General features: G+C 38.3%; 2 protein-coding genes across 7 annotated transcripts in view; one reads left to right on the forward strand and one right to left on the reverse strand.

Annotated features, from left to right (window-relative positions):
• Window positions 1-18356, forward strand: part of LOC109548757 (uncharacterized) — a 304090-nt gene that overhangs the window by 243510 nt on the left and 42224 nt on the right. For all 4 annotated transcript variants that reach the window (XM_073804685.1, XM_073804683.1, XM_073804684.1 and 1 more), the window contains one exon: window positions 4417-4523. In XM_073804685.1, coding sequence (XP_073660786.1) covers window positions 4417-4523 — 107 coding nt within the window. The remainder of the gene's footprint in view (window positions 1-4416; window positions 4524-18356) is intronic.
• SYNPO2 (synaptopodin 2) overlaps window positions 1-18356 on the reverse strand; it is a 172229-nt gene that overhangs the window by 138866 nt on the left and 15007 nt on the right. The gene's annotated exons all lie outside the window — the stretch shown is intronic.

An 18356-nucleotide genomic window follows, 5' to 3' on the forward strand; every position in this document is an offset into this window, starting at 1 on the left:
TAGACTTAGGAGAGCTGGAGGACAGCACCCTGGCTCCTCTAGTGAAAGGCACGTTTGACTATCATAGTAATAATCTCCTTTATTACATTTTATAACTTATAGCATCTTACAGTCTTTGTTGCATTACACCTTTGAATAATGTGACTCTTGTAACTGACTGTATTTTTCTCTATGCTTTGACTGCTAGAAAGTTCATAGACCAAACTGCAGCCTGGCTCTCAGGGTTACTGTGCACTGTGTGATTTTGTACAGGTTTGCACTGCACATCTCCAGGGGGTGCTGTGTTCCCTTTTGAGTAGGTGTTGGCGCCATTTAATCAAGGCAGAAGAAGTAGTCCTTTAGTCACCCTTATTATTCTTTCCCCCTATCTCCAATGGGTCATCCAGACCTTTCCACTGCATGACACAAACATTTCTTAACCACATCCTATTCTCCTCAACCCACTGCAGCTGCCACAATTCACATCCTCACCATATTCCACAGTTGGAACAGCTTCCTAGCAGCTCCAGATATGTATAAAACAGCAGAAGGTTTTCTCCTCTCCTGGAGGACTCAAGAATTATGGAAAGAATTTTCACGGTTGCTCCCTATCACACACTGACAGGACAAAACCTAAGATCTCTATCGGGGCTTACAAGGTCTTCCTAATCTGGCCCTGCCCACCTCTCCAGTTACCTCCTATAATCCCCAGCTCTGTTCTCCATTCACGGATGTGCTTGTAGTTCCTCAGACATACACCATGCCATGCCTCCTTGCCGGTTCAAATATTGTTCCATCTGCTCCAAGTGCATTTCTCCTCGAGAAAAGCTCCTACCCTCTCCCCTGTGACACTGCACATTCTGGAGGCAGGGTCTGTGTCCGACTGATCTTTGTTTTCCTGGTACCTAGCAAGACGGGGGTAAGGGATTAAGAGATACAAGCTACTATGTATAAAATAAACTACAAGGATATATAGCACAACACAGGAAATACAGCCAATATTTTATAATAACTACAAATAGAATATAACCTTTAAAAATTGTGAAACTATTTTGAACCCCTGAAACTTATATTTTACATCAACTATACCTCAATAAACAAAATCTCAGAAGTTTTTAGACCTTTTTAAAATGTCTTAATAAATAAATAAACAAACAAACAAATAAATAAAAAAAATGTCTTGGGGTTCTGAGGCATCAAAGTTGGGAAACTGTCACACTGAGCTTTCAGGGTACCAACTCCATATCTATAATTGTAACCCAAACTCAGCAGGCAGAGAGTTATAATCACATATTGCACCCCTAAGTTCATGGAGAACTCTTACTTATCCTTAAGACAGTTCCCACCTCCTTTTCCTCTGAATATACTGGAGACAGAATTAAACTGATGTTTAATGTTATTAACATGTTTATTAAGTGATGTTAATAATAATTAAATACAGCTGCATTCAGGAGCTCTATTAGGGTTAGACTTTAATGAGCCTGAAGGTAATAAATGTTGCTCAGGGAAAGTTATGGAGTTCAAGATATTTAGGCTTTTGTCCTCACAGAACAGCCTTAAAGGATAAGGAAGAATAACATAGATCATAAGCCCTGACACCTGGGGTCTATATTAAAGGTGGAGCTCCTGATATTTAGGTGATGACAATGAACTATGACTAGCAAAAAAATGCAATAAATGGAGTGGGCTTTGGGGATGGAAAAAAATCAGTGCATTATTTCCAAGTAGGCTGGGCTTTTAAGGCCAATAGCCGTGTGATTCGAGGTTGGCATATTACTGGCTGGTGAGTCTAGGTGGCAAATCATATCTGATGCGTCACATGCTAGTAAGTCCAGGTAATGAAACTGTATTTCCTTGGGTTCTCTTGCTATGTCAGCAATATTTTCCATCCTGATGCTTCCCTAACCACACATTTGTTTAGTTACCATGGCACTGAAATGACCACATTCTTGAAACTTTGGTCTCCTCCACAAAATTAATTAGACTGTAAACAGAAATTCTAGCCAAGTGGTACATCTCATCATGCAATGAAATTACCAGTGCAGCTGGGAGCATATGCCATGGAAGGAAAAGGAGAATCACTCTTACTCTAAGAAAAAATCGGTTATTGGATTACTACAGCTACAAAGACTGTGTATTAGGTTTTATGTGCCTAGGACGGCAATTTGCAGAATAGTTTTCAAAATTCCAGTAATATGTTGGCTACTCAACTTCAATGCACAATATTGGGGCTTTTGCAACTGACAGACTGACAGAAACAAGACTGGAGAGAAGCTGCTTGATTGCCTCGAGAGTGGCCTAAAGGAAAACCGCCCTTTAAAACAGTGGACATGCCAGCAGGACAGACTGTCACTTTCTAAGAACTGAGCTTTATTCACCTGGCCAGAGAAGACATAATCTGAAAGAAAATTTCTCTATATCTTTTTGGAGATTCTTCAGCCCTTCACACAGAAATGGTGTGTCATACATCTTGGGACCAGCGCAGATGACCCTGTCAAGTGGCTAAGAAGGTGGGCGTGAATGCCCAGGGGCAGGAGAGGAAATGCCGGCAGGCACAACCCATCCAACATTGAGCAAAATCCTGGCCTTTTTTGCTCTGAATCCCCTTTTGGCTTTTATGTTGCCAGTGCATTAGGTGCCTGTTTGGGGAAATATTTCTACCCTCTTAAGATCCATGTTATTATTACTAATGAATTAACTCAGAATGCTCATGGCTTTGTTCCATCCCAAAAGATAACACCTAAAAGGCAATGCCAAATTAAAAATTTCTATCATTTGCAATCACGCCACAAGACTCTCTTCTGCTAATTCTAGATCCCCATGCTCTGAAAATTAAAAATGGGCAAAGATTTCCTGCAGACCTGTACAGTCCTGGAGTAAGGGTATACCCATGACAGAAGAGATCGTTTTCGATATATATCCACTGGGGAATGCTACACACCCACACAAAGCTGCCAGGTACTGCCTTTCACATTTACAAGCTGTGATTTACTGACAGATATGTAAAATCTGATGTATTTAGTCAGCTCCTGTCAACCACATGTGTACTGAAACACAAATTACATAGAAGTGCAAATTATTCCATCTGAGATCAGCATTAATTGAAACTTAGAGTAACAATCCCCTTAAAAGTTTCTTGAAAAACTTGTTGCCACATGAACTCCAGTGGTTTTTGTTTTGTGGTTTGTTTTGTGTTTGTGTGTGTGTGTGTGTTTAGTGTAGCCTATTGAGCTAACTGTCCTTTGCTCATGCAAGGAATTTTTCATAAGGAGAGGTTCAGGAAGCTAAGGAAAGGAGCTACGTTATAGAACACACAGGTTACACTGATGTTAAGAGCCAGTATCCTCTCCAGTGGGTCTGCAGTCTGCAGGCATGTCCTCAGCTACACTCAACAGCCAGCCTCTGTATTCTAGGAGGGATGGCACAGGTCAGTTAACCATCTTGTTTGTATTTAGAGCTAGGAAGCAAACTTAAAGTTCAATATTTGGGGTTTTACATTATATACTACGTGTGAAATTTAGCTAAAACGCCAATTTTCCCAAGTTGCCACCATGCTGTGTGTATGGCTGAGACATTTTCCCCCCAGATATATGCAAGGAACCTGGATACTGCAGTTCCTTTATTATATATCCATGACATGTATTGTTTTATTTACAAGATTTACTTTGTATTTTAGCACATATGTATAATTAAAAATATATGCATAGATAGGGCCAGCTAGTCCAAATATGGCGAAATTATACTATATAGATGATACTTCCAGTAAAAAGATCTTATTTCTTCTTGACAGCCTGAGCCTATTAGCTGTCTGAAATCCCTAGGTATAAAGTGATTCTTATAGGACACTTTTCCTTGGAGTTTAAAATGTAAGACAATGGGCTTCCCTGGTGGCGCAGTGGTTGAGAGTCCGCCTGCCGATGCAGGGGATGCGGGTTCGTGCCCCGGTCCGGGAAGATCCCACGTGCCGCGGAGCGGCTAGGCCCGTGAGCCGTGGCCGCTGAGCCTGCGCGTCCGGAGCCTGTGCTCCGCAACGGGAGAGGCCACAACAGTGAGAGGCCCGCGTACCGCAAAAAAAAAAAAAAAAAAAAGTAAGACAACACTATGTCTCTCTATCCTATTACAAAAGCGGCCTTATATTCACAACTAACAGTAAATCAGAAAATGCCAGGAGTTAATGTACTGGAAAAGGCTGTTAACCCTCTTTGGTTTTATAAACAAATATGGTATGTGTCTCTTTGTGTGAACATGTAGGTCCCAAATGAATATGTAGGTAGAAAATATATAGGTCCTATGAATATGTAGGTAGAAAAGAGTTAAGAGCAACACCTATTTGACCATCCCATCAGGCTAGAAAGTAGACAGTTGGAGTTTCCTCAGGGAATTCTTTAGAAGGATAAAGTAAGGAGCACCACCAATATGGCATATTTTTCCTTGCAGAACGGATCATCCACCTGCGGATCTTGGAGCAGAAAACCAATCTATTTTTTTCTCTAAAACTGAAGGAGTTCTTGAGGGAAGGAAACAGCCCTGTACATTATGCAGAGGTATGTCCACTTCAGATAATATCTGATTAGGACTGGTAACAAAAAGAATTTAACAGTAACAAATTTTCCGTGTGGTTAACTGGAATTACTAAGTGGCTAAAAAATTAAACTGAAGTACAAAAACATGTTTTCCATGTGAGTTTCCCTTTGACCTTCACTCCTTCCTCATTTATTTAACCATTCTATGAGCATATGCTAGACACTAAGGATGCAAGGATGAATAGGATACAGTCCCTACCCTCCGGGTGCTCCCAGGGTAGTGAAGGAAACAGCCATATGAACAGGTAATTATGAAACAATGTGTTAAGTGACAATGATATGCAGAGTATTATAAAAATATAGAGGTAATTCATTCAGGGCCAAGACACCTCACCTTCTGAGGAGGTGACAGAAGTTTGCCAGGTGAAGGAGGAAGAGAATTACATATTGAGGGAGAAGCAAGAGTTAAGACAGGGCTTCCCTGGTGGCACAGTGGTTGAGAGTCCGCCTGCCGATGCAGGGGACACGGGTGCGTGCCCCGGTCCGGGAAGATCCCACATGCCGCGGAGCGGCTGGGCCTGTGAGCCATGGCCGCTGAGCCTGTGCGTCCGGAGCCTGTGCTCCGCAATGGGAGAGGCCACAACAGTGAGAGGCCCACATACCGCAAAAAAAAAAAAAAAAGAGTTAAGACAGATGACCAAAAGAAAAAAAAAAAAGTATAAATATAAATGTATGTATACATGCATATATGCATATATGTGAAGAGTAACTATAAGCAATTGGTGTTACTGAAGTTTAAAGCTCAAATAGTTTAAAAAAATGATAAGACTAAAGAGAGCATCATCAGTAAAGGATCCATTTTTCCAAAATTAAAGAGCACTTGCTTTAGTCTGAAAGCCATGAGGAAACACTGAAGGATTTTAATTAGGAAAGTAGCATGGGCCAATATATGTTTCGCCAACATCACAACAGCTGGCAGTTACGTAGAGGATAGATCTGAAGGTAAGATCTGGGCTAGAGACAGAGACATGAACAGCATTATCATAATAGGGGCAGTAGAACCTCTGAGAAGGAAATAATCTCCTAGGGATAGTGTGCAGAGCAAGAGGCCGTGGGCTGACCATGGAACCCTACAGCATACCCACATTTAAAGGCTAGGTAAAGAACTTAGGTGGATTTTATTGACAATCTTCCTTGGCCGGAGGAGATTATTCTTGATTTGGCCGGTGTGCCCACCTACTGCCTGGTTATTCCATGATTAGATTCGTGTCCAAAAAAGAAATGGTTTCATATGTGTATTTTGAAAATATTAATTTGATTTAAGATTTATTTCATCCTCAGCAAAATTGTTCCAGTATGCAACTTTAATAAAGTTGGAGTATGAAATATATATTTCTTATTAGATCACACCAAAACTACAAAGAGTTTTCTTGATGGTTAAATTACCTTACAGTGTAGAGAGAGAAAGCATAGGAAATGATTGCCTTTCCTCTGTTCCATGGTGGGTTATTTTATTCTTAGAGCCCATGCATGGTCCACGAGAGAACAAGTACCTGGTAGTGTGCCCACCGTAGGTGCCAAGAACTGTTGTATCTACTCTAATATGTGTGAAGCTGGATCACTTAAATAAAAGTTGTTCTTCATGATATGGGTGATCTCACCCACTCCAATGACTTCAACCACCAGCTGCACACAGATGCGTTCCAAATCCTTGCCTTTCTTCTGAGCTCTGGAGCCTTATGAACAGTTGCCAACGAGGCACTGTGGATGGCCTCCAGGGACCTCCCACTTCAAATGCACAAAAGTAAACTTGTTTTCTTTCTCATACACGTGTTCCTTCTCCTATAGTCACTATCTCCAAGAATGACACTAAAATTTGCTCAGTTACCCAGGTCAGCTCAGATTCTTCTTTCTCCTACACCACCTCTTGCAACCCTTCAACCACCTAACCCTACAGAATCTAATTATTTTGATCAATGGTCTTCATCTCCTCTTTTCTACTCCTCATCCTCTGTCCTCTCCCAGCCTTTAAGTCCCTCACCCAACCAATCCTAACTCCAGGGTTTGATCATATTATTCCTTAAACGTGTAAAATGTTTTTAGTGGATTCCCATAGCCTTTTGAAAATTCTGACTTCTTAGAGGCCACAAGCCCCCCCATGATGTGGCCTAACTCCCCAGCTTTATGTTTCGTCTGTGGCTCTCCACCCTCAGCCTGCCCCACACGTTCACATTCAATTATACCGTTGAATGTGAATTCAATTATATTTTTTATATGCAATTTGATGGACTTGGGAATCTAAAATAGTCATTGCATTACCTCTGACACACTTGAACAAGAATTAAATAATTTCTAATTTACTCAATAATCACCTAACGTAACGATACACGTCATGTCTTTTGGCAAAAACAAAAACTAGATATATTGAGTTAAAAAGGCAAATGAAAATCTTATCCCGATGTTTGGATTAAGTCTTTTTTAAAAATAAGGAGGAATTCCCTGGCGGTCCAGTGGTTAGGACTCCACGCTTTCACTGCTGAGGGCCCAGGTTCAATCTGTGGTCGGGGAACTAAGATCCCGCAAGCGCACGGTGCAGCCAAAAAAAAAAAAAAATTTAGGAAAATGCAATCTATAAAATTTCCTTTTAAAAATTACTCTCTTGTTTCACACAGTCTAATTAGAGTCTGTTTCATTATAATTTTATCTGAACTCTATATGCTGTAGTGCAAACCCTGTGAGTGAGTCATAGGATAACTATTCCCAGTTTGTAGCCAATTCTCCAGAGAAGCGAAGGAAAAAAGAAACAACTGCCTTTTAAGGAAATCAAACCTGTTTCTAGAGATAAACCTCTGTCCGTTTCTATTGGAACATATTCTCAACAACCAAAAAAGAGAATACTATAAAATACAGGTCTATTGGATGAGCCATGTGGAAAATACGTCTGTAGGTTTATTTAATGTTTCTCCTATGTCAAAATCTATTATACATAAACACATTACATAAACATGTGCACCTGGGCACATGTGAAATGGTAAAAATAAAAGGACATTTCTTTCTCTGCAAACATTACAACATCTGGTCACAGTTTGGAATTATATTTTGGCTACTCTGTTAAAGAAATTTGTTTTTAAAAGTAAAAAAAGAAGAGAACTTGGAGTTTCTAGGAACCTTATAAAACATGAAATTTGTATTGCAAAGCATTTTTATAGAAAGCTGAATGGGAAAGATTGTAAAAAGTAGGGCCACGCAGCAGGCACTGTTCAATTAACCCCTCTCTGCCTAACTCTACAATTTGATGGGAAAACTATCACTTCAGTTTTTACTTCTCTCTAACTCTGCTCATTCTCTGATTTTGAAAAGTGAAAGAATATAAAATTTTAGTATTTGGAGGCTTGATATTTAGCTATTTTTCCAAATATTTTGCAACTGTTTTATTCTCCTTACATTATACCAAAATATGCCTGCCACTAGTCTTTTTGTCAGTGTCTTGGACTGAGCTAGAAAAATGACTCCTGGCATAATCAAATTCTTCTTTTAAAGTAAAGCACAAGGGATTGATGTTTATCCAGTAACACAAATCCATTTTTACAGATTGAAATATTTTTAGTGTTGCTACCTGGAAGTCATATATAATAAGAAATACACATATACATGTATGTACATATATCTACATAGTATAAAACCAGGTTTTGTTTTTGACTAAATTCTTTCCTACTTCTCTTATCTAAACAACAAAGCTATAGCTGAAGAATTCAAAAATTAAAAACTTGATTCCCGGATATTGTCACAACACCCTAATGACATTATTCAGTCAGAGAATTGCAATCGTTGAATTCTATGAATCTGAGGGGGGAGGGACTTGTTTTTAACCAAGTTACTTTTAATCAACTGACAGGGTTTAATATGAAGAATAGGTAAAACTCTTGTACTAATCAATATGAAGAACACAAATAACCTAAAAGTATTCTAAAGATATGAATAGGCAATTCACAGAAGAAAAAACACATACAGCCAATAAACAAATGAAGAGATATTCAAATTACCTGGTGGTCAGAGAAATACAAATCAAGACCACAAAGAGATAACATTTTATACTTAGAAGAATGGCAAAAATTTAAAAGTCAGATCAAGTGTTGGAGAAGATGTAGAGGCACAGGGTACCTTAGGCATTGCTGGTGGAATTGTAAAATCATGCATCAATTTGAAAAGAGTTTTTTCTCCTAAACCTGATCATTTACAAATCTATGACCCAGCAATTCCACTCCTGGGTTTATAGCTAAAAGAAACCCTTGCCCTCTTGCAGCAGGAGACATGTTCCAGTAGCATTGCTCAAAACAGCAAAAACCCGGAGCAGCCCACATGCCCCTTGACAAGAAAATGATAAGTAAACTGTGAGATGTTCACATGGTGGAATACTATACATCCAACAAAACAAATGAACAAGGTGCAGCCATATGGATATATCCTAGTGATAATATCTTAAGTGAGAAAAACAGTCTCCAAAGACTAAATACAGCAGGATGCCCTTTTTATAAAGTTAAAAACAACTAAAATTAAAATATCGACTTCTTAAGAATGCATACATATCCAATAAAACTATATAAAAAGAAAGGCAAGGGGGCTTCCCTGGTGGCGCAGTGGTTGAGAGTCCGCCTGCCGATGCAGGGAACACGGGTTCGTGCCCCGGTCCGGGAAGATCCCACATGCCGCAGAGCGGCTGGGCCCGTGAGCCATGGCCGCTGAGCCTGCGCATCCAGAGCCTGTGCTCCGCAACGGGAGAGGGCACAACAGTGAGAGGCCCGCGTACCGCCAAAAAAAAAAAAAAAAAAAGAAAGGCAAGTAATGATGAATACAGAATTCAGAATGATGCTTACATCGAGTCAGGAGAGGCAGAATGATATGGTGGGAGATGGGGGTCCATAATGTTAGATGTAGGTTATTTTTTGGTTAGGAAGTTGAGGTCACATGTGCTTATAATATTATTAAAAATAGCTTAAAAATGTGCTGTGAACTAAGGATTATAATTATTCCAATTCTGTGCTCCTGTTGTCCAAAGTAAAAAAAAATTTTAAGTAAATAAAAATTCACAGTCTGGCTCAAACACTTTGGAAGGCATTATTTTTCAGAACAAATAATGACCTTATTTGTTTGTTTTTCTGTTCTTTTGAAGGACATTTTTACATCTAATATTTTTCATTATGTAAAGAATACTTCCAAATATCAAAGTAAAACATATAAAATATCAACATATTTAGCACTAAGTCCAATGGATTTAATCCTTCCCTAACAACTCTGATTTTGCTATAAGAGTAACTATTGATACTTTGTCTTTCTCTCTCTTTCTCCTTCCAATATCCTAAAAAACACTTTCCCGGACCATCTTTTCCCTCAGGTAGATGCCATCTTCAGTCTTTCTGTTTTCTCACCAGTCACATCCTATTTGCTATCTTTCTTTCACTGCCAAACTTTAAATATAATTGTCTATACTTGTATCTCCACTTGCCCTCCTCTAATTCCCATTCACATCCCAGCCACTACTATGTGGCTTTCAGCCCTACCGTTCTATTAAGAAACGATCACCCAAATCCTCCTGTGTGTCAATGTATGCTCTTATCATCCTTTTCCTTGAACCATGAAATATTTGTCACTGATAACCCGTTCCTTAAAATACTCTCCTTTCTTAACTTATCAGAAATGCTTATGCTCTTTCTATCTCTCTTGTGACCTCTTTTAACTTCTTTCATTGGCTCCTTTTTCTCTGTCCATACTTTATAAATTGGTCTTCCCCAAGATTCTGTCCTCTGGTCTCTTTGCTTCTTGCTTCACGTATCTCAGCTATTTCCCCAGATAATCTCTAGTACTGGTAACGCTCCTGAGCCCAGACCCATGCTCTTAACTCTTCATTACATAGCTCCTTCTGGATGTCCAAATTCAGTTTATTTAGAATTAAATTTATTTTCTTTTCCCCATAATTGCTCCTCATCCTCCTGTGAAATCTTTCAATAAATGCTATATCCATCCCTTTGTCTTCCAAGGTAAAACCTCCAAACTACAGTCCATTCTTCCCCTGTTCTTGCCATCCACATCTATATTTTTCTACTTTGTTTGTATTTCTTTCTTTTTCAGCCCCAGTGCCCTTAGCCTAATCTAGAGTCTCATTATTTGTCGTTGGGAGTATTACAACCACCTCCTAATTGTTCTCCATCCTCCAAGCTCCACACTTCAGTCCATCTCCATATTACTATCAGTCATCTTTCTAAGCATGCACCAGATTGTGCCAGTCCCCTGTTCGAAAATGTTTAATGAGAATTTGAGAGAAAGAGTTTCTAACAAATAAGATGATGCATTTGAAAGGAAGAAAACAGTGGCTTTTAATCCCTGGTTTTTCTCAATTTCTCAGTTAATAAACTCAAGAGAGTCTAAAATTTGGTATCTTTTAACTCTTTCCATGATGGTGAGGTGGCAAGATCTTCATTATAGCCTTTCTCACAAAGAGTTTTCCTTTGAGTCTGACACAAAGACTTCATGCAAACTGTAGAAAACAAGTGTACAGTTTCGAATGTCATCATAGGAACATGCCAATGAGCTTTTATGCGTGCACAAAGAACAAAACAATAAAAAAAAAAAAGACCCAAACGTCAAAGAGGGTCATTTTGAGTAGTATCTGACTGAATTCTGTTTTATACATAATTCACTGAGATTTATCCAGTACTCATAAAAGAGGTCATTATAGCATCAGAACTGAACAATTTCTCAGAAGATACTAGTCTCTACAGCTGCTTGCCGTTCATTGATCATGCCATGCTCTTGCATGCTCTTGTGTCCGTGTTGAATGTGTTCCCTAGGCCTGGAATGAATAGTCCAGTTCAGGGTCCAGTTTGAATGGTGATTCCTCTGTATTGCTTCTTGATGCTACTATGCAGAATTAATTTATTCATGATTTTGTTTCATAATCCATTATATATTCATCTCTTTAAAACCTTGTCACCTTCTTAATAGTTATAAATCTGCCTCGTCCATGGAAATTTAACTTTCTTAAGAGCGAAGACAATGTCTCATTTACCCCAGAATCTAGCATATTTGTGGTATAATAAGAAATATATTTGGTCTTTGTCCCTAGTACCTGACACAAAACTCCTAAACCCTTGGAATTTCCTGAGTGATAAGAGTGTCTTTTATTATTCACAAAGAGGCTTTTTGAGCACACCTGAGTTTATCTAATGAGGTGATTGAGAGTGGGACCCCTAGATAGCCTCAGGATGGGGCTGGTCACCAGAAAGACCAAGTGATTAGGGGCTGGAAGTCTCAGCCCCACCCATTGACCTCTGGGAAGGGAAGCGGGTGCTGCAGATTAAGCTCTATAAAAACTCTTGAACAACAAGATTTGATGAACTTCAAGGTTGGTGGACACATCACTTGCTGGAAAGGTGGTGTACCCTAGTTCCACAGGGACAGAATTTTCTGCACTCAGGACTCTTCTTGACCTTGCCCTGTGTACCTCTTCATCTGGCTGTTCATCTGTATCCTTTACAATATCTTTAATAATAAACTGGTAAGTGTAATTAAATGTTGCTGCAAGTTCTGTGAGCTACTCTAGCAAGTTAATAGAACCAAGGAGAAGGAGAGGGTCTTGGGAGTCCCCAGTTTATAACCAGTAAGTCAGAAGCACAGGTAACAATTTGGATTTGCAATTGGTATCTGAAGAAAGGGCAGTCTTATGGGACTGAGCCCTTAACCTGTGGGATCTGATGCTATCTCAAGTAGATAGCATCAGAATTGAGTTAAATTTGTAGGACACTCAGTGTCTGCTGAGATTGGAGAAATGCTTGGTGGTATTGGGAAAAAACACATTGGAATGGTACTTTTTACAAAGCAAGTGGTGAATACGCCTACTGAATTAAAATGAGCATCAGAAACCAATGCTAAAAATTAGATGGAATCCATAAATCTTGGAAGTGTAGTTGATTTTACCCTGAAATAACTCCCCTAATGGTTTGGAAAATTACATGAAAAAAATTCTTACAGTGAAGTCGAAGCTATAAACATAAATAATAACTGTGTGTTTAGCTGGACATTTTCCTTATTAATGCTGTCTGAGATTATTTTATAAGTGCCGAATCTCAGTGTTTATTAATAGTGAACTTGGCCAACTAAAACCCTAAAGTCTTATTTTTCTGAACTACTATCTAGCTGGTATCACTCATCACCTTATAAAACTGATTTTTTAAATTAAATGCAGAAATTTGCATTTACTGGTACAGCTAGGGCTCCAAGGTAGATGTGTTCCATTAGAAGGATAAGTTACAGGGAAAGAATGATTGCCATTTCTAGAAGTCTTTATTTGAACAGCTGTCATAGGAAGAAGGAGTAAACTTGTTCTATATTTCACTGAAGGCAGAGTTTGGGTCAATGAGTAGAAGTTACAAGTCGGAAGATTTCACCTAAATATAAAGAAACTTTCTCTTTGAGTAATGGTGACCAACAATGAATTCTTTAGATTTTATTGAGTCCCAAGACAAAAACTATTTTTCAAAAGGCTGGTTGCTTATCTATTGTAATGTTGTGGTGTTGTAAAAAGAAGTCCTCCATCTAGGGGCCAGTTGTATCAACTGAGATGTCTCTTTCAACTCTAAGGTTTTATGATCCCATTAATAGTTTCCATACTTCGCAGTTGTTGCCATTCTGCAGTCAATCCTATTTTGCACCTAGACTTAAGCCTGTCAATTGATTTAACCTGTTAATTCATGTCTGCCCCAAGAGAAATTTCTCTTTATAAATTAAGCCTGTGTTCTCATTGTATATAGATCTATTATAAAGAGAGAAAAAAGGTCTCTGGATGGAAATGGGACCTGTAAACACAATGATTTTTAGTACATGTCTCATCTCAACTCCTAGAATTAATGACCTAAAGAGCTTCCAAATGTTAGTCAACTCTTAACCCCTTCCATGATGGTGACAAGGCAAGACCTCATTATGACTTCTCAGGCAAAGAGTTTTCCTTTGATTCTGACAGAATTTCATGGAAACTATAGATAAAGCGTGTAGAGTTTTTAATGTTATCATAGGAACGCGCCAAGACACTTTCATGAATGCACAAAGAAAATAAAACAATAACAGAAAGAACAAAGGATCAGGCACCAGAGAACATATTGATATTTCCACTCCAGCTACTTGAAAGGTGACTAGATTCAACAGAAAAACAAGTGGTGAAGGCGGGAAAACAAAGACTGAATTCATCTCAGACATACATCTGAAGTTTATAAGAGAGAAGCAGACAAGGACTATGTAACTGATTCATAATAATAGATACCCAAGGTATTTCATGCAAGTATAACACAGGCATTTCCCAATTATCCATGATAATAGAACCAAGGATAGCAAAAAATGAACTGAAATCCATATAATTCGAAAATAAATTTGCCTCAAAATTCCATCCTCGTATCCTTTAGATTTTTCTAAAATCAAAATACTTTCTTATCTTTCCTTCATCCATATTACAGTAAAGGGGGTACTCAGTAGTAAAGGGACTAAAGGACAGACAATGCATAGGAAAATCCAGAATAGATCTCCTGGGTATTTACTGAGGGTCTCTTGTGTGCAAGAAACCATCAGATAAAAGAAATGCAAAATATACTCCCTGCCTTTAAGGAACTTAGCATTTTCTTTGTCAAAAACACACACTTATGAAACATCAAATACATTAGCAGTATATGATTAAGCACCAAATGCTTGGGCATTGACAATACATGGCATTGACAGTTTTAGAGACTAAAGTACTCATATTTTGTTTGGGGAGAGATTCATGAAAACAACTGGACTGAACTAAACTTCGAAGGATTGTTAGGAAAAAAATGGCTGGGTAAGATAAGAACGAAAGATGTGTTCTTGTGCTGTGTTCCTCTAACCTAGCTTAAAATGACCTATTGAACTCGGTTCCCCTACCTCCTCCCACACACATCCACCCACAAGCTAAGCTTTTAAACAATATTGCTTTTCTATGAAATGCTTAGAGGTAGTCAAAATCTTCTAAAGCCCTGGTCCCTAAAAGCATTCTTCTCTCTCTCTTTTTTTTTTTTTGGAGGTCAGTGAAGCAGTTTCCCCTGTCTATCCTATCAATTAGCAGAAACTGGCAGTACTTAGAAACACCATTATTTCCCATAAACACATTCACAAAATTAAACAAGTAATATCTAAGCATTTGTGCTCATGAAGATTAAGTGATTTTGAGTGTTGTGAAAACGGAAATCCCCAGTGCAATACTCCTCTTTTAGATATGAGCAGAGGCATGTTCAGCAAGGTCAAAAGCAAATTAAGGGACAGAAAGAAGAACAAAGTCTCAGCACAGAAAAGGAAAAGCCAAGTTGAGTGATGGCGTCTGCATTCTCCACAGCATCATTTGCCATAAGGCCATCCTATCATAAGGAAGAACTGGTTCAAAGGAAGCGTTTGGGTCTACAAAGTCAGGGTTTCTCTCTGCACCTGCAGCAAACTTTAGAGCTAAAACAACAGTGAAAAACAGCAGCATGGGTTGATGCAAAGACAGACTCTAGACGAAAAGCAGCAACACAGAAGGAACCTGAGAACGTTCAGCATTTCAGCTAGATTAATGATTTGGGGGTCACTGCAGAACACAGGCTCTGGAAATGGAAAACCAAAAAATGGGGGGTGGGGAATCATGTTCACGTCATCTGTCTTCCACAAATGGGAGAGACCAGGAGCATGCCGTGAGTGACCAGGAAATGCCATTGTGCAACTGCTGAGTCATCTCATTTGTAGTTTACAGATAGCTTTTGGTATATGGATATCAACTTCTAGAAAGAGTCAGAGATAAGCACCCAGGCTGTGCTCTCTGGAAATCACATAGATATACGTATAATCACAATGCCCCCAGGGACACTAATAATTAGAAGTTTGCTATCTCCTCCTGCATACTCAGGGACAAGTTCACTCACATCCTTATGTGGCAGCCTTCCCGAGGATGGGTGTGGTCCATAATCCACCCATGTCTGCCCCATCAACCACTCTTTCCAGAAGTCTCCAAGACAAAGCTGCCTCTCTTCTAGGAGTGTTGAGGTTCCTGTGTACAAAGCTGGAGACCTGTAAAATCTTCAAGGGGTTAAACTGCAATGTCTCCATCCTTGCCACCCCCTCCTATGTATGAGAAGGAGGGGCCAGAGCACACCTTTCCACAGCACTGTGTCACACATTGTCACTAGGACGCTGACACAGCTAATACCCTTAGTTTCGCAGAAGACAGTTCCTACTGCTGCAACATACTCTCCCTCTACTGGAGTAAAAGGTTGTCCCCCTGCCCACACCCCAGCAAGGCTGGGGAAAAGGCACCTCCATTTCCCACAGGCTCTTCCCTCTCCCACACACCCAAACATGTCACCTACTCTATGTCATGACATCCCATGGACATGTTTTTCTCTTGGGCTCACTCAGGACCAGCCCCACTGCCTCCACAAAATTAAACTAAGGGCCACGCACATGGAATAGATGGTCTCCAGGTGTGCAAGTTTCCATCCTTTGGATATTTCAACACAAGGAGCTTTATCTTTCATATTCTGCTTCTCTAAGGGCAAATTTACAATCACCAGTACTTTTTGTTGATGCCTATAGGATGTCTGAGAGTACATATGAGCAATGCGCTCACATCTCAGCACAGAGTCATTCCTCCTGGGGCCCTGCTCCAGGCCAGGCTGCTGGGTCTGTCTAAGACCCCTTCTGCAGCACCAGCGAACTGAACAGTAAACCAGAGGTTGTCATTCCTTCATGCTTCATATTCTGTAGGTATGATCTTTTATATTATGTATCAGACAAGTTAGGGACTTTTAATTATATTAAAACAAAATTATATAAACTATAATAAAAACTAAATACAGGTTTTGCAATACTTTTAATAAATTAAAACCAAAAAAAAAAAAGAATTCTAAGACCTAAATTTCAATGATGTGTTTCCTAAAAGGAAGGCTCCTCTTGAAACTGACCCTGTGACTCTAAGAAAACAATACTACAATGATATTTATAACAATACTTTTGTATGTGGCTTTATTATGTATACAACCTATTTTCACATGTCTTTCAAAAGAGAGATATCAGAGTTTAATTATTTCTTTAAGATAAGTTTTTAAAATTCTGATTTATCCGACTATACCATCTTGATAATTCCATGGAAAGCTGCAAACCCTGATTCCCTAGGCATTAATACCTCCTTGTCCCTTACTTTTAAGACACTGATCATCTTCATACAAAATTTTTATCTTGAAACAATCTGGAAATTTAATGGAACTGGAACATGTGGGAATTTTTTTCTCTCAAAAATTTTTCTTTCAAGACATTTTTAAAAGTTACAAATCACTATCAACATTTTTAAATGTTTCAGAATGAAAGTATGTTACCTAGATTATGTGATCTTGACATTTACTTATTTTATCAGCCAAAGAGAATTATACTGACTAGCATAATAATAAGTGACACGTACATGATAAGAAAATGTCTCTTTGCATATAACAGTTGGCCTGAAATTAATTCAGATGCTCTTCATTTTCACTAAAAAAATATAGCATACTCTCAGACTACTTTTAGGGATTAATTCTATAGGAATGATCAGATAAGCACACAGATATATTTTATATATACAAAAGTATTCATATGAACACTATTTGTAATGGTGAAAAATTATAAATAACTTATATGTTTAATAGGGAATGGATTATATAAATTATGGTCAATCCATACGATGTAATTCTATGCAGTCATTAAAGAGATGATGTAAATCAGGATTCATTGACACAGAAAGATGCTCATGTTGTGTGTTTAATAAGAAAGCACATTTAGTTCCATTCTTTTTACATGGAGTTGAATGTAAGTATGACTGTAAGTTGCTGTGTGTGCAGAGAGGGGACTGAGGATTCATTCACCAAAATGTTAATAACGTGTTATTTCTGGATGGTATGATTTTTATTTTATTTTTATCCTTTTCTGTAATTGAATTTTTTTACAATGACAGTGTGTCATTTTTTATAATCCAAAAATAAAAGCCATTTTCAGTTCTAGCTATTTTTTTAAAGATAGACTTTAATCCATTTGTGAGGAAGAACCATGATTTGATTCAAAATACTGCACTTCAAGATGTGGAACTAAACTAATCCAGTGCAAGTTTACCAAGGACTATCTCCTTTTTCTCTTTGACACATTTTACACAAATGAGAGGCGTTTAAAGAATAGATGAAGAATATCAAGCACATTCCCTCTTCTCCGTCAAATTAAAATTTGTTGTATAAGTGAACAGGTAGGTCAGAACGAGTGATTTTAATCTATGAGATAATCTCTATCCACCGTCTCTCTGGGGTTTCTAAGTAGGGTAAGGAAAACAAAGCTTAAAGGCTGTAAATCATGTCAGATCCAGAGTTTGAGTAAATAAGTTAGATTTATAAAAACATCAATTGTATTTAAATCCATGAATTCTTAATGATATTTTAAAAACATGTTGATTACATTCGTGTATGCTAGGGAACTACCTCTTTATTTAGAAAAATAATAAGGAAAGAATAAAGCATTTACCAAAAAAAAAATCAGAAAATGCTGAATTCAGTAGTAATTCACTGCAGTACAATTTTAAGCATTAAAAAAGTAAAATCTAGCCAAAAAGCACATTAAATTGATACCATTTTGAGAGTTTTTGTTTTACTCATTTATTTATTTATTTATTTATTTATTACATATACGTCCTGCAAATTATGGTTTGGAGAAATGAGAATTAAAGTCCGATAAAAATGCTGTATAAAGAAATGCCCTTCCAGAAAATACTGCTTTATTTTTCAAGTTAACAGAGAAAATATGACCATTCAT

This window comes from Tursiops truncatus, chromosome 5 (genome assembly GCF_011762595.2).
Source record: "Tursiops truncatus isolate mTurTru1 chromosome 5, mTurTru1.mat.Y, whole genome shotgun sequence".
NCBI lineage: Eukaryota > Metazoa > Chordata > Mammalia > Artiodactyla > Delphinidae > Tursiops > Tursiops truncatus.